General features: G+C 45.0%; 1 protein-coding gene across 2 annotated transcripts in view; it reads left to right on the top strand.

The window, feature by feature from the left end:
- SCAPER (S-phase cyclin A associated protein in the ER) overlaps positions 1-15,295 on the top strand; it is a 404,857-nt gene that overhangs the window by 46,221 nt on the left and 343,341 nt on the right. For both annotated transcript variants that reach the window (XM_073579348.1, XM_073579347.1), the window contains exon 2: positions 4,375-4,492. In XM_073579348.1, the coding sequence (XP_073435449.1) occupies positions 4,375-4,492 (118 nt within the window). The remainder of the gene's footprint in view (positions 1-4,374; positions 4,493-15,295) is intronic.

The raw sequence follows: 15,295 nt of genomic DNA, 5'->3' as shown, positions 1-15,295 counted from the left end.
AGACCCCCTAAGGAACTTATGTAGATGTGTGGTGAGCACCTTGAACCCTCAAGTGCTTCACAAAAGTTTATGACGCAGAGCCGTGAAAATAAAAAAAAATTTTTTTCCCTCGAAAAATTATTTTTTAGTGCGCAATTTTTTATTTTCACAAGGGTACCAGGATAAATTAGACCCCAAAATTTGTTGTCCAGTTTGTCCTGAGTACGCTGGTACCCCACATGTGGGGGGGAACCACTGTTTGGGTACACGTCGGGGCTCGGAAGGGAAGTAGTGACATTATGAAATGCTGACTTTGATGGAATGGTCTGCGGGCATCATGTTACATTTGCAGAACCCCTGATGTACCTAAACTGTGGAACCCCCGCACAAGTGACCCCATTTTGGAAACTAGACCCCCCAAGGAACTTATCTAGATGTGTGGTAAGCACCTTGAACCCCCAAGTGCTTCACAGAAGTTTATAACACAGAGACGTGAAAATAAAAAATATTTTTTTTTCCTCAAAAAAAATGATTTTTAGCCAGCAATTTTTTTTTTCACAAGGGTAGCAGGATAAATTGGACCCCAAAAGTTGTTGTACAGTTTGTCCTGAGTACGCTGGTGCCCCATATATGGGGGGGAACTGTTGTTTGGTCACACGTAAGGGCTCGGAATGGAAGTAGTGGCGTTTTGAAATGCAGACTTTGATGGAATGGTCTGCGGTCGTCATTACGTTTGCAGAGCCCCTGATGTGCCTAAACAATAGAAACCCCCCACAAGTGACCCCATTTTGGAAACTAGACCTCCCAAGTAACTTATCTAGATGCCTGGTGAGTACTTTGGACCCCCAAGTGCTTCACAGAAGTTTATAACGCAGAGACGTGAAAATAAAAACAAAAATATTTTTTTAGCCCCCAATTTTTTATTTTCCCAAGGGTACCAGGAGAAATTAGACCCCCAAAGTTGTTGTGCTATTTTTCCTAAGTACGCTGATACCCCATATGTTGGGGTAAACCACTGTTTGGGCACACGTCGGGGCTTGGAAGGGAGGAAGCACCGTTTAACTTTTTGAACGCAAAATTGGCTGGAATCAATGGTTGCACCATGTCGCGTTTGGAGACCCCCTGATGTGCCTAAACAGTGGAATCCCCTCAATTCTAACTCCAGCCCTAACCCCAACACACCCCTAACCACAGCCCTAACCCCAACACATCCCTAACCCTAATTCCAACCATAACCCTAACCCCAACATACCCCTAACCCTAATCCCAACCCTAACCATAACCCTAATTCCAACCCTAACCCTCTTTCCAACCCTAACCCTCTTTCCAACCCTAACCCTCTTTCCAACCCTAACCCTCTTTCCAACCCTAACCCTCTTTCCAACCCTAACCCTCTTTCCAACCCTAACCCTCTTTTCAACCCTAACCCTCTTTTCAACCCTAACCCTAATGGCAAAATAAAAATATTTTCTTTATTTTATTAGTTCTGCCTACCTATGGGGGTGATAATCGGGGGGTTTATTTACTTTTTCTTTCATTTTGATCACTGTGAGAGTGATCAAAATGAAAGGATGGAATCTGCAGCCGGCAGATTCGGGCGGGCGCACTGCGCATACGCCCGCCATTTTCTAAGATGGCGGCGCCCATCATCCGGACCCGAGGGACACCGGGAGGGACGGGGGGACTCAGGTGGTACCGGGGGGGAGGTGAGTGGGGGATCGGAGGCTGGCGGGGAGCAGAGGGAATGGGAGAGGGCAGATCGCCGCTGTCATTCAGTTGCGGGGGGCGATCGCCGTGGGGGGGTGGAATCGGTGTCTCCAGCCATGTCCGATGCTACAGCAGCGTTGGACATGGCTGGATTGTAATATTTCATCAATTTTCATTGATGAAATATTACTATCGCTCTGATTGGCTGTTTCACTTTTAACAGCCAATCAGCGATCGTAGCCACGTGGGGGCGAAGCCACGCCCCCTGTGGTGAATTACAAAGTCCCCTGTATCTGCGGGTCGGGTGACCTTTCAGTGACCTAGGTCGCACGACCCGCAAGGGGGCTTTAAAGTCATGACGCCACATAGGCGTCACTGGTCAGATTTGAACCAGGTTTCATGACGCCTATGTGGCGTCATTGGTCGTGAAGGGGTTAATGTTGATGGTTATGAAGCAGCAAAAAAAAGCGGAGCGCTAAAGGAGAGGCAGAAACCAGAAAAAGGGTAAGAAAACTCAGCTTTTATTCTTCCTCTAATGCCCACAACGCGTTTCTACGGTCACAGCCGTCTTCCTCAGGTGCAAGGACACGCTCCCCAACTACCATTCACGTTCACACCGTGGTTGTGCAAGGGTGGCACAACCCTGTAAGTTGAGCACCTGTTGATTCAGTTAGGGAATTAATTTAAGCACAGGTACACTTGTTGCGCCTCTCTTTGCATTTTATTTTTAATGTTGATGATTATGGCTTACAGCTAATGAAAACCCTAAAGTCATTATCTCAGTAAATTAGAATACTTTATAACACCAGCTTGAAAAATTATTTTAAAATCCAAAATGTTGGCCTACTGAAATGTATGTTCAGTAAATGCACTCAATACTTGGTCGGGGCTCCTTTTGCATCAGTTACTGCTTCAATGCGGCGTGGCATGGAGGCGATCAGCCTGTGGCACTGCTGAGGTGTTATGGAAGCCCAGGTTGCTTTGATAGCAGCCTTCAGCTCATCTGCATTGTTGGGTCTGGTGTCTCTCATTTTCCTCTTGACTATACCACATAGATTCTCTATGGGGTTAAGGTCAGGGGGGTTTGCTGGCCAATCAAGCACAGTGATAGGATGAAGTGGTTTAAAATTTCCTGGTAGACGGCTGTGCTGACTTTGGCTTCAAGATAAAACACAATGGACCAATACTGGCAGATGACATGGCTCCCCAAACCATCACTGATTGTGGAAACTCCACACTAGACCTCAATTAGCTTAGATTGGGTCCTCTCCACTCTTCTGCCAAACTCTGGGACCTTGATTTTCAAAAGAAATCCAAAATTTACTTTCCTTGTGGAGTGTGTCACTGACTGCCTTCTGGACATATGTCAAGTCAACAGTCTTCCCCATGATTGTGGAACCTACTGAAACAGACTAAGGGTATCGTTACACTAAGCGACACACCAGTGATCCCGACAACAATACGACCTGGTAATGATCGCTGGTGCGTCGCTAAATGGTCGCTAGTAAGCTGTCAAGCAAACAGATCCACTCAACGACGCATCCGTATAACGACCTCGGCGGTCGTTGGTACCTTGTCACACAGCAGCTATTCTGACGACTCACGCCTGCGTCCCTGAGTTCTGCATCGCCAATGAGGTCGCTCGTCGGCGTCAAACACAGCGATGCATGCTGGCCAGCGGGACGCCAACGATCAGAAAATGGCCTGGGACATTCGAGCACGATCAGTGATATCCAGCGGGGGGGCCGGTTGCCGCTACGTGTCACATGTAGCGAGATTGCTGGCGAGGTCACTGTTGCGTCACAAAATCTGTGACGCAACAGCGATCTCGCTAACGATGTCGTTATGTGAGACGGGGCCTTAAGGGACCTTTTTAAACCCTTAGGAAGCCTTTGCAGGTGTTTTTTGTTTATTTTTCTAATTTATTGAGATAACGACTTTTGGGTTTTCATTAGCTATAAGCCATAATCATTAACATAAATAAACACGTGAAATAGATCACTCTGTAATGACTCTACATAATGAGTTTCACTTTTTACATTGAAGAACTGAAATAAATTAACTTTTTTGATATTTTAATTTTGTGAGAAGCACCTGTATTTTCCGATCACTGAATAGTGTGCCTCTGGTTGACAGCTATTCCTTTCATCCCAGTTTACACACATGGATCTTTGGCTTTGCTGAGTGTACATATGCTACAGGGTTAGAGCAGAGTACGCCGCTGCTAGACATCACTTGGGCAGCTCATATTGCTTTCCCTTGAGAATGAAATGATCTGGCATGTTGAAATTCAACAGCTTGATCCTTCTTTTGTCTGACATCAGTCATTGGGGCAAGATGAGACAGTCCCCCACATTAGATGGTCAGTGGATTGGACAAACATTAATCTAATTAATATGTCGTCATTTGTTTCTTATTGATAACAAACCTGCATGTGCATTCATGGCAGCAAAGATATCTGTGTAATCAGCACATGGACCTTTGCTCCTGATTTTCTGACTGTTGGGCCTGCAGAATTAATTTGTCTTATCAGCCCAGTCTAAAGTTTGATGTGCAAGAGGCAATAGTAACCCAGTGTGTACTGGCTATATATCTGGATCACAGGTAAAACACAAGTTGTGTCTTCTGCCTAGTACTTGCTATAACGACATCTTATAAGATTACTGTTTTTTGTTCACTCATTTTCAGGCTTCGTTTCAAAGGTCTAACAGCCATGACAAGGTTCGGAAGATCGTGGCTGAAGAAGGGCGGACCGCAAGAAACTTGATAGCCTGGAGTGTCCCTCTCGAGAGCAAAGAAAATGAAGGTGCTTCCAAAATTGTACACTTTGGGTTCTAGGGTGGCTGCTATCTTTATGGAAGTTTATAGAATATTAAGAAATTGCCAAGTTTGCTTTTTTCATATAAGGGAGGTCAAACTGAAATACACAGAGGGACAAAATTAAAAGCTTGGACAGTCGCGGGCCAAGCTTGATATTTATTTAAAAAAATGTCTACAATTGAAAAAAATTTTCCTTCTCATCAAATATAACAATAAACTTTTTAATATGAAAACCAACTTAAAGGGGTTGTCCCACTAACAAAGTTAATTTCAATTAATAGATCTTAGAATAAAATATTGGAATAATATAATGTTATGTAAGAGCATTAAATAGCATATGGCCTAATTTAAATATGAAATAACAAAGGATAAAAACTTTGAATAATACAGACAATAATGTATGATGCCAACAAATGTGCCCCCAAACACAGTATGATGCCACTACAGTGAATTCTTCCATATTACCCTCCACACGCATGGTATGAGGACCCTACTGTAGGGGGGTTCCTCATTCCGCCTATCAAAAAATGGTGACCCCATCACAGTATGATTCTCCTACTGTAACACCCGCACAGCCTCCCATACAGAATAATGGCCACAAAAAGTGAACCATACAGTATAATAGGCACCCCATAATTCTCTTTACAGTATAAAGGGGCCTTGCATTGCCTTTCATACAGTATAATGGCCCCACATAGTGCTCCATGCAGTATAATAACCTCACATAGTGCTCCATACAGTATAATGTGCCCTATATAGTGCTCCATACAGTATATTGTGCCCCACATAGTGTTCCATACAGTATAATGTGCCCCACATAGTGCTATATTCAATATATTGAGCACCACATAGTTCTCCATACAGTAAAATGGGCGCCACATAGTGCTCCATACAGTATAATGGGCACCTCATAGTGCTCCATACAGTATAATGTGCCCCACATAGTGTTCTATACAGTATAATGTGCCCCACATAGTGCTCCATACAGTATAATGGTCACCTCATAGTGCTTCATACTGGATAATGGCCCCACATAGTGCTCTATTCAGTATAATGCACCCCAAATAGTGCTCCATACAATGAGAATAACTGTTTAACTCCATATCAGCATGGGTTTATGAGGAATCGGTCCTGTCGAACCAATCTAATCAGTTTTTATGAAGAGGTAAGCTATAGACTGGACCAAGGTGAGTCATTGGACGTGGTATATCTTGATTTTTCCAAAGCGTTTGATACCGTGCCACCCAAGAGGTTGGTACACAAAATGAGAATGATGGGTCTGGGGGAGAATGTGTGTAAATGGGTAAATAACTGGCTTAGTGGTAGAAAGCAGAGGGTGGTTACAAATGGTATATTCTCTAACTGAGTTGCTGTGAACAGTGGGGTACCGCAGGGGTCGGTGTTGGGACCTATTCTCTTCAACATATTTATTAACAATCTGATAGAAGGTTTACACAGTAAAATATCGATATTTGCAGATGATACAAAACTATGAAAAGCAGTCAATACAAGAGAAGCTATTATTCTGCTACAGATGGATCTGGATAAGTTGGAAACTTGGTCCGAAAGGTGGCAGATGTGGTTTAACAATGATAAATGTAAGGTTATACACATGGAAAGAAGGAATCAATATCACCTTTACACACTGAATGGGAAACTACTGGGAAAATCTGACATGGAGAAGGACTTGGGGATCCTAGTTAATGATAAACTTACCTGGAGCAGCCAGTTCCAGGCAGCAGCTGTCAAGGCAAACAGGATCAAGGGGTGCATTAAAAGAGGTCTGGATACACATGATGAGAGCATTTTACTGCCTCTGTACAAATCCCTGGTTAGACCGCACATGGAGTACTGTGTACAGTTTTGGGCACCGGTGCTCAGGGAGGATATAATGGAACTATAGCGAGTACAAAGGAGGGCAACAAAATTAATAAAGAGGATGGGGGGAACTACAATACCCAGAGAGATGAGCAAAATTAGGATTATTTAGTCTAGCAAAAAGACGACTGAGGAGCGATCTAATAACCATGTATACAAATATCTCTCCGAGGATCTGTTTATACCAAGGAAGGTGACGGTCACAAGGGGACATTCTCTGCGTCTGGAGGAAAGACGGTTTTTCCACTAACATAGAAGAGGATTCTTTACTGTAAGAGCAGTAAGAGACTGGAATTCCTTGCCTGAGGAGGTGGTGATGGCAAACTCAGTAGAGGGGTTAAGGAGAGGCCTGGATGTCTTCCTGGAGCATAACAATATTGTATCTTACAGTTATTTAGTTCTTTAGAAGGACGTAGATCTGGGGATTTATTCTGACGGAATATAGGTTGAACTGGATGGACAAATATCTTTTTTTCGGCCTTGCTAACTATGTTACTACGTTACATAGTGCTGCATACAGTGAAATGGGCCCAATATTGTGCTCCATACAATATAATACCTTCACATTGTGTTCCTTGCAGTGTAATGTGCTCCTTGCAGTGTAATGTGCCCCACATAGTGCACCATACAGTATAATGCGCTCCACATAGTGCTCCATACACTATAAAAGGCACCACATAGTGCTCCATACAGTATAATGGCCTCACATAGTGCTCCATGCAGTATAATAGGCCCCACATTAAAAAAAAAAATACTTCTGCCCGTTCCCTCGCTGCTCTCGTCTGTTTATATCCTCTGCACACCTTGGTACAGTCGGTGCGTTGTCATGACGTCATCACGTCCGCTGCGCTGAGACGTCAGACGCAGAGGGGGGATTAATGGGAGGGTGAGCATCAGCTGACACTCCCCCCTTCATCATTGCTTTCAACTGAATCGACAGTTGAAAGTACGATGCAGCGTCACAGGCCAAGTACACTCAGGGGACCCACGTTGCGGGCCAATTATACTCACCCTGTGGGTCAGAGTTTGACATATGTGCTTGCCTTTATGTTATTGCTACCAGCTGTCACAGGTTGCAGAACTCATTTTTGTGGGATCCTGAACCTGAATTTACCCCTTAACTGACATTGACTTAACTTGTGGCTGTGTCATGGGAAAATTCTTCAAAGTGCATCTAAACATATTCTGTATGTATGTATGTATAAAAGGACCATAGCCCTGTGAACCTTCTCCTATCTCCCACATCCCTTGTGCCTCATTCAGTTAGTAGGCCTGGAGCGATGTCATGTGCATCACCATGATAGAGCTAATCTGGTGGTCACGGACTACCAACGTGGTCGCTGTCTTGCCAATCTTTTTGCTCAAATCAAATATCTGTTTTACATATTTTTTTTCCTTATGGCACTTATTGTAAATTTCTCAACAATATCCCAATAAAAGGGGAAGCATAATCTGTAGTATACCTTTTGTCATGGTGGCCCATTGTATAGAAAAACCAATAACACATGTCCGCTAATGGTGTTAATGGGGCACTATGGATTTTGTCCTGGCTTATACACCAAATGTGGAGTTCATATGCAGTGCGCACAAGGCCTTAGATATCCATCCTTTCAGATAGTGGTTGTCAAATGGACAAGGCAACTGTAAGGTGGATTCATAACTGGCTTAGTGATCGGACCCAAAGAGTGGTCGTAAATGGCTGCACATCCAGTTGGAAGAATGTCTCAAGTGGGGTACCACAGGGCTCTGTCCTGGGCCCTGTATTGTTCAACAACTTTATCAACGATTTAGATGAAGGAATGAAGGGTAAACTGATTAAATTTTCTGATGACACAAAGCTAGGAGGGATAGCTAATACTAGAGAAGAGAGAGAGAGGATTCAAAAAGATATAAATAAACTGGAGCAGTGGGCAGCAACTAACAGAATGTTTTTTAACAGGGAAAAATGCAAAGTACTGCATCTGGGCAATAAAAATGAAAAAAGCATATACAGAATGGGAGGAATAGGGCTAAGCAACAGCACATGTGAAAAAGACTTGGGTATACTAATAGATCACAGACTGAATATGAGTCACAGTGTGATGCAGCAGCAAAAAAGGCAAATGCAATTCTAGGATGTATTAACAGAAGCATACAGTCTAGATCACGTGAAGTCATTATTTCCCTCTACTCCTCTTTGGTCAGACCTCATCTGGAATATTGTGTCCAGTTTTGGGCACCACATTTTAAAAAAGACATAAAAAACTGGAGCAAGTTCAGAAAAGAGCGACCAGAATGGTGACCGGTCTGCATACCCTGTCTTATGAGGAAAGGTTGCAGGATTTGGGAATGTTTAGTTTGCAAAAGAGTAGACTGAGAGGAGACTTAATAGCTGTCTACAAATATCTAAAGGGCTGTCACATTGTAGAAGGATCAACTTTATTCTCATTTGCACAAGGAAAGACTAGAAGCAATGGGATGAAACTGAATGGGAGGAGACACAGATTAGATATTAGAAAAAACTTTTTGACAGTTAGAGTGATCAATGAGTGGAACAGGCTGCCACGAGAAGTGGTGAGTTCTCCTTCAGTGGAAGTCTTCAAACAGAGGCTGGACAGACATCTCACTGGGATGATTTAGCGAATCCTGCTTTGAGCAGGGGGTTGGACCAGATGGCCCAGGAGGTCCCTTCCAACTCTACGATTCCATGATTCTAAATACTTCTATAGGTTATAAAGTGTGTGATCTAATCTTCCAATTTTGTAGGTGTATCTTACTCAGACTTTGTCATTTCTAGTTGTTTTCATGAATTGACAAATTGTAATTCAGCATGTGAGCACCATATTAACTGCAATGCCCCCAGTTTGCTAATAGTATGAATGTGAACTGCTTCTGTCAGTGTCCAGAAAGTACAAGTTAGTCAGCCATTTGTTGTACAGCATTGTTTCCAGGTTGAAACCACAATATGCTTAAATAGGACCTTTCACCAAATTTTTCACATTCAGCTGGACACCCAGCTGCAAAGCAGAATAAAATGGTTTTGTGTTTTTTATTTTTTTTTTATTTCACCTCTCCGTTGCGTAGATATTAGCAATGGTATAAGTTGAACAGAGCAGGTCAGATATAACCTTGGTCAGATTTAACATCATTTGAAGTGTGACATCTTTAAAGTGTTACATGAGAAATATACCAGAAATAGTCCAGAAATCGGTTAGACTGTAAGACTACCACTGCTTTCTTATTTTGTTTTTTTTTTCCTGCTCTTTATCCATGCTTACATTTGCCATCACCGTTTTTGCTCCACTCATCCTCACTCTCCTTCGCTATTCCCAAAACCCTGCACCCTTGAACCAAATAATTATCTCCCCCTCTCTCTTACCCCCCCAGCTCGCTTTATCTGCATACATACTCCTCAACCACAGACCTCTCCTATTAAAATACAATACAAGACAATCACTCTCCTTCACCTACCTGCTTTCCCTTTCTCTGCTTCTTCTCACTGCTGGTGACATATCCCCCAATCCTGCCCCCCCCCTCATATATCCCACTAATCCTCACCCCTATCTTTCTCACACTAACAGAAACTACCGCAATCCCTCACACTTAAAACCTGTGCCACTGACCCCCACCCCCCCGTACTCTCTTTCTGGAGCACTTTGGAACGCTCCATCTGCAACAAGCGCCATGTGATCCACGACCTCTTTACCTCCTGCCACCTTTCCTTCCTGGCCCTCACTGAGACCTGGATGACACCCCCTGACGCGGCCTCCCCGGCCGCACTGAGTTATGGCGGCCTCCACTTTACCCACACTCCTCGCGCTGGCAACAGACATGGTGAAGGAGTGGATTTCCTCCTTTCTAAAAACTGCTCCTTCAACCCTATCCACCCCCCACCCTCCCTTATCCTCCCTTCTTTCGAGGTTCACTCTGTCCGTATTTACTCTCCCTCTAATCTCCAAATGGCTGTCATATACCGACCACCGGGCTCAGCCACTGCCTTCATCGACCAATTCTCCACCTGGCTCCTCCACTTTCTCTCTGCTGACATCTCCACCATCATCATGGGAGACTTCAACATCCCCATTGACACCCACCAGCCAGCAGCCTCCAAACTCCTGTCACTTACCTCATCCTTTGGACTTACTCAGTGGTCCTTCACAGCCACCCACACAGATGGACATACATTAGACCTCATCTTCACCCGCCTCTGTTCCCTATCTAATCTCACAACCTCTCCCTTCCCCCTATCTGACCACCATCTACTCACCTTCTCATCCTTGTCCTTCTCACCTGCCCCCATGTCCAGCCACTAGCACATCCTCGCAGAAACCTCGCACACCTAGACATTCACAGACTCTCAGACTCTTTTCTACCTTTGTCCTCCATATCTTCACTCCACAACACTGACAGTGCCACCGCTTTCTACAACGCCACCCTCACATCAGCCATAGACTCAGTCGCCCCTCTCGTGCATGGCAAAGTACGACAAATCAATAGGCAACCCTGGCACAACAACCTCACCAAAAAACTTCGACAAGCATCCAGGGTCACGGAGCGGCGTTGGAAGAAAACACGACTGCCCGACGACTTCACTGATTCAAACAAGCTACACTTGCCTTTAAATCAGCCCTCACCTCTGCTAAACAGACCTATTTCACAAACCTTGTATCTTCATTACCCCACAACCCAAAACAACTGTTCAGCACATTTAACTCTCTCCTCCACCCACCACTGCCACCTCCAACTCCCCTCATCTCTGCTGAGGACTTTGCCACCTACTTCAAAAACAAGATCGACCAAACAAGGCAATCCTTTACAGTTCCACCACCCCAACCACTCCACATACCAGACCTCTGCCCTTTCCTAATAACCTCCCTCTCCAACATCACTGAAGGAGAGCTTACTCATCTCCTTTCCAAATCATGCCTCACCACCTGTGCACTTGACCCGATTCCTTCCCACCTGCTCCCCATCCTCACTAACATGGAATGATCATTCCAGCCCTAACCCATCTCTTCAACCTATCCCTATCTTCTGGTACCTTCCCCTCTGCCTTCAAACATGCCACCATAACACCCATCCTCAAAAAATCAAACCTTGACCCAACTGCTATGCCCAGCTATCGCCCAATATCACTGCTTCCGTTTGCTTCCAAACTCCTTGAACAACATGTCCATGCTCAACTTTCCTCCCACCTCTCATCTAACTCCCTCCTTGACATCCTCCAATCTGGCTTCCGCCCCCACCACTCCACTGAAACTGCCCTGACCAAACTTACTAATGACTTACTCACAGACAAAGCTAACAGACAGTTCTCCATCCTCCTCCTTCTCGACCTGTCCTCTTCCTGACACAGTTGACCACTGCCTACTGCTACAGATTCTTTCTTCCCTTGGCATCAAAGACCTTGCCCTGTCCTGGATTTCCTCATACCTTTCTGACCGCACATTCACTGTTTCCCACTCCCACACTACCTCCTCATCCCGCCCTCTCTCTGTTAGAGTCCCCCAAGGCTCTGTCCTGGGGTCCCTACTTTTTTCCATCTATACTCTTGGCCTAGGACAACTCATAAAGTCCCATGGCTTTCAGTAGCACCTGTATGCGGACGACACTCAGATCTACCTCTCTGGCCCAGATGTCACCTCTCTGCTGTCCAGAATCCCGGAGTGTCTATCAGCCATATCCTCCTTTTTCACCTCTCGCTTCCTAAAACTCAATGTAGACAAAACTCAGCTCATTATCTTTCCTCCATCTTGTGTATCTTCCCTACCCGATCTATCTATTATGGTAAACGGCATCACACTCTCTCCCGCACCTGAAATCCACTGCCTCGGAGTAACTCTCAACTCTGCCCTGTCCTTCAAACCACACGGCCAAAATCTTGCCACCTCCTGTCGCCTACAACTCAAAACTATTTCCAGAATCCGTCCCTTCCTCAGCCTTCAATCTACTAAAACTATTGTACGTGCCCTAATCATCTCCCGCCTTGACTACTGCAACACTCTCCTCTGTGACCTCCCTGCTAACTCTCTTGCACCTGTCCAGTGTGTCCTCAATTCTGCTGCCTGACTAATCCACTTCTCTCCTCGCTACTCCCCTGTCTCTCCCCTCTGCAAATCCCTCCACTGGCTCCCAATTCACCAACGAATCCAGTTCAAACTACTAACACTGACCTACAAAGCCATCCACAACCATTCCCCTCCTTATATCTCTGAACTAATCTCCCAATATCTTCCCTCACGTAATCTTCGATCTTTCCAAGACCTCCTACTCTCCTCCACACTTATTCATTCCTCACACAACCGCCTCCAAGATTTCTCCAGAATATCCCCTATCCTCTGGAATTCCATGCCTCAACACGTCTGATTATCCACCACCCTCCGATCCTTCAAACGGAACCTGAAAACCCATCTTTTCAGGAAAGCTTACAGCCTGCAATAACAATTTTGCCGCCTCACCACAGCCCGAGCTGAAGCTTCATCACCACCAGAGCTGTTGCACCCCTGACCTTCTGTCTCTTCCCCACTATCCCGTAGAATGTAAGTCCGCAAGGACAGGGTCTTCTCCCCTCTGTACCAGTCTGTCATTGTAAATTTGTTTACTGTTAATGATATCTATAACTTTGCATGTAACTCCCCTTCTCATGTACAGCACCTTGGAATTAATAGTGCTATATAAATAAATAATAATAATAAAAAGTATTTGGGTAAGTCTAAGTTGGTTTCATCAGTTAGTTTTCACTGTGGGAGTTTACTTCTTCCCCCTGTATGAGTTAGACCAGGCAGCAACACTAAAGGGACAGAAGAAGACGGCCCCAGCATAGGTTAGAACAGGCTACTCCTGTGAGAGACCTATAATAATAGACAGCCTAATCATACTTCAAAGCAATTACAAGTTGCTTCCAGCACTTTAGACATAAGTGATCAAAAGTGTTGATCGAGAAGTGAAATGCTTGGTATTCGAATGGAGCATGTCGAGACTCGAGTAGTGAGCATAATGGACGTGAATGACAAACTCCCTCTAAGGTGTAAGTAATTAGCTCAAAGGTGTCACTAATCAGACTTTTGTCTGTTGTGCTTACCTTACTAATTACAAATTTAGCACAAAAGACATACCTATGACTACTAACAAAAGAATACAGCAGCCTTCTGTAAGGGCACAGATGTAAGCAAACATTGAATATATGATATTTGTACTGCGTTGCTGCTATATGGAGTATACGTCTAAAATTGAGGGACTTAAAAATTGACCATTTCATGAGAGCCATCAGATGCAACAAGGCGTGCCTTTCTTTGATGGAATCGTAAATGAAATATTATTCAAACATGTCTCTCTCTTGGGCTAAAGGCCTCCAGATTTAAAGGACAGTTAAGGGCCAGTCACACTAAGAGATATCGCTAGCAATATCGCTATAACTAGTGACGTGCTAGCGATATCGCTGTGTCTGATACCTACGACCGGCTCCCCCGCTGGTTATCGCTGATCGCGCGAGAACGTTCAGGACTGTTTCTCGTCGTCAGCTTCCTGCGGCGCTTCCTGCTGTGAGGACGAGCGACGCGTGGAGGCGGGCGGGAGGATGCAGGATCGCCTGGTGTGACAGGTAAGTAGCGACCCCCGTCCCCAGCGATGTCGCTGGTGAGATCTGCCTATGTGGCAGCTCACTAGCGACCACTTAGCGATGTACCAGCGATCCTGACCGCGTCATATCGCTGGTCGGGATCGCTGGTACATCGCTAAGTGTGACAGTACCTTTAGGACCCGGCATTATTAAATGAGATTATTTACACCTTTATCTCCTCTCTGATAATGCAGTACAGGAGGGATGACATTCCTATGAGTGGAGGGGAGCTGATAGAACCTTTGTAATGTGACACAGTTAAACTCTGCTGTAGTGCCCCCACCCTCACACAGACTGACAGGAGATAAAAGCTCAAAGATAAGTAACTGTATAACCAAATAGCGCTTTGGGATAGTGACACATAGGGGATGATAAAAGAGAGCAATATGTCCACGCATTGCTGACGCACTTTGCTGCTCATAAACGTTAGTATTACTATGCGAAAAAACTGTGACTTTATCCCACAGATACTAAGGATCAATAGTACAAGTGTACATGGAGATGTCAAAGATTATATGGCATGACTGTGTTAACATATTGGCACATATAAAGAAATTCCTTGTTGTCTCACTGACACTATGCAAATGAGTCAGTGAACTGAGAGAGGTTTGTCTCTGGTGTCCTCTAACCCTACTCACATGTAGCATGGGCCTTGTGAACGATTGGAACAATGATCGAATTCTGATAGGCAAACGTAAAACTAACCTTAGGATAGATGTGGAGAGGGTAGTGAATGTTCTGTTATAGATATTCGCTAAAGCCCCCGTTACACACTGCGATATCGCTAGCAATATCGCTGTAAAGTCACCGATTTTGTGACGTTGCAGCGATATTGCTAGCGATATCGCTGCATGTGATACTTACCTCCGACCGGCTCCCCCGCTGGTTATCGCTGATCGCGCGAGAAGCTCCTGGATCATTTCTCGTCGGTCACTTCCTGCTGGGCTTCCTGTGGCGCCGACGAGCGACGCGTGGAGCCGGGCGGGAGGACGTCAGGATCGCTGCGTCTGACAGGTAAGTAGCGATCCCCGTCCCCAGCGATGTCGCTGGTGAGTTCTGCCTGTGTGGCAGCTCACTAGCGACCACCTAGCGATGCACCAGCGATCCTGACCGCGTCATATCGCTGGTCGGGATCGCTAGGTGTAACGGTACCCTAAGTGTGAAGCCCCCTTTATGCATACATAAGGCCAGACCCAAGATTAGTAATCAAGGAATGCAATCATTCCATTGTTATCCCAAGCACTAGTCCCATTGTGTGGATGGGGAATAGTAGACCCAATTGATCTGTCATGTAGTTCCAGGTGATGGGCTTCT

Source organism: Dendrobates tinctorius, unplaced genomic scaffold, assembly GCF_039654945.1.
Source record: "Dendrobates tinctorius isolate UK_male_01 unplaced genomic scaffold, ASM3965494v1 ptg000062l, whole genome shotgun sequence".
NCBI lineage: Eukaryota > Metazoa > Chordata > Amphibia > Anura > Dendrobatidae > Dendrobates > Dendrobates tinctorius.
The sequence above is the reverse complement of the archived record's forward strand: the minus strand, read 5'-3'. Positions and strand labels throughout refer to the sequence as shown.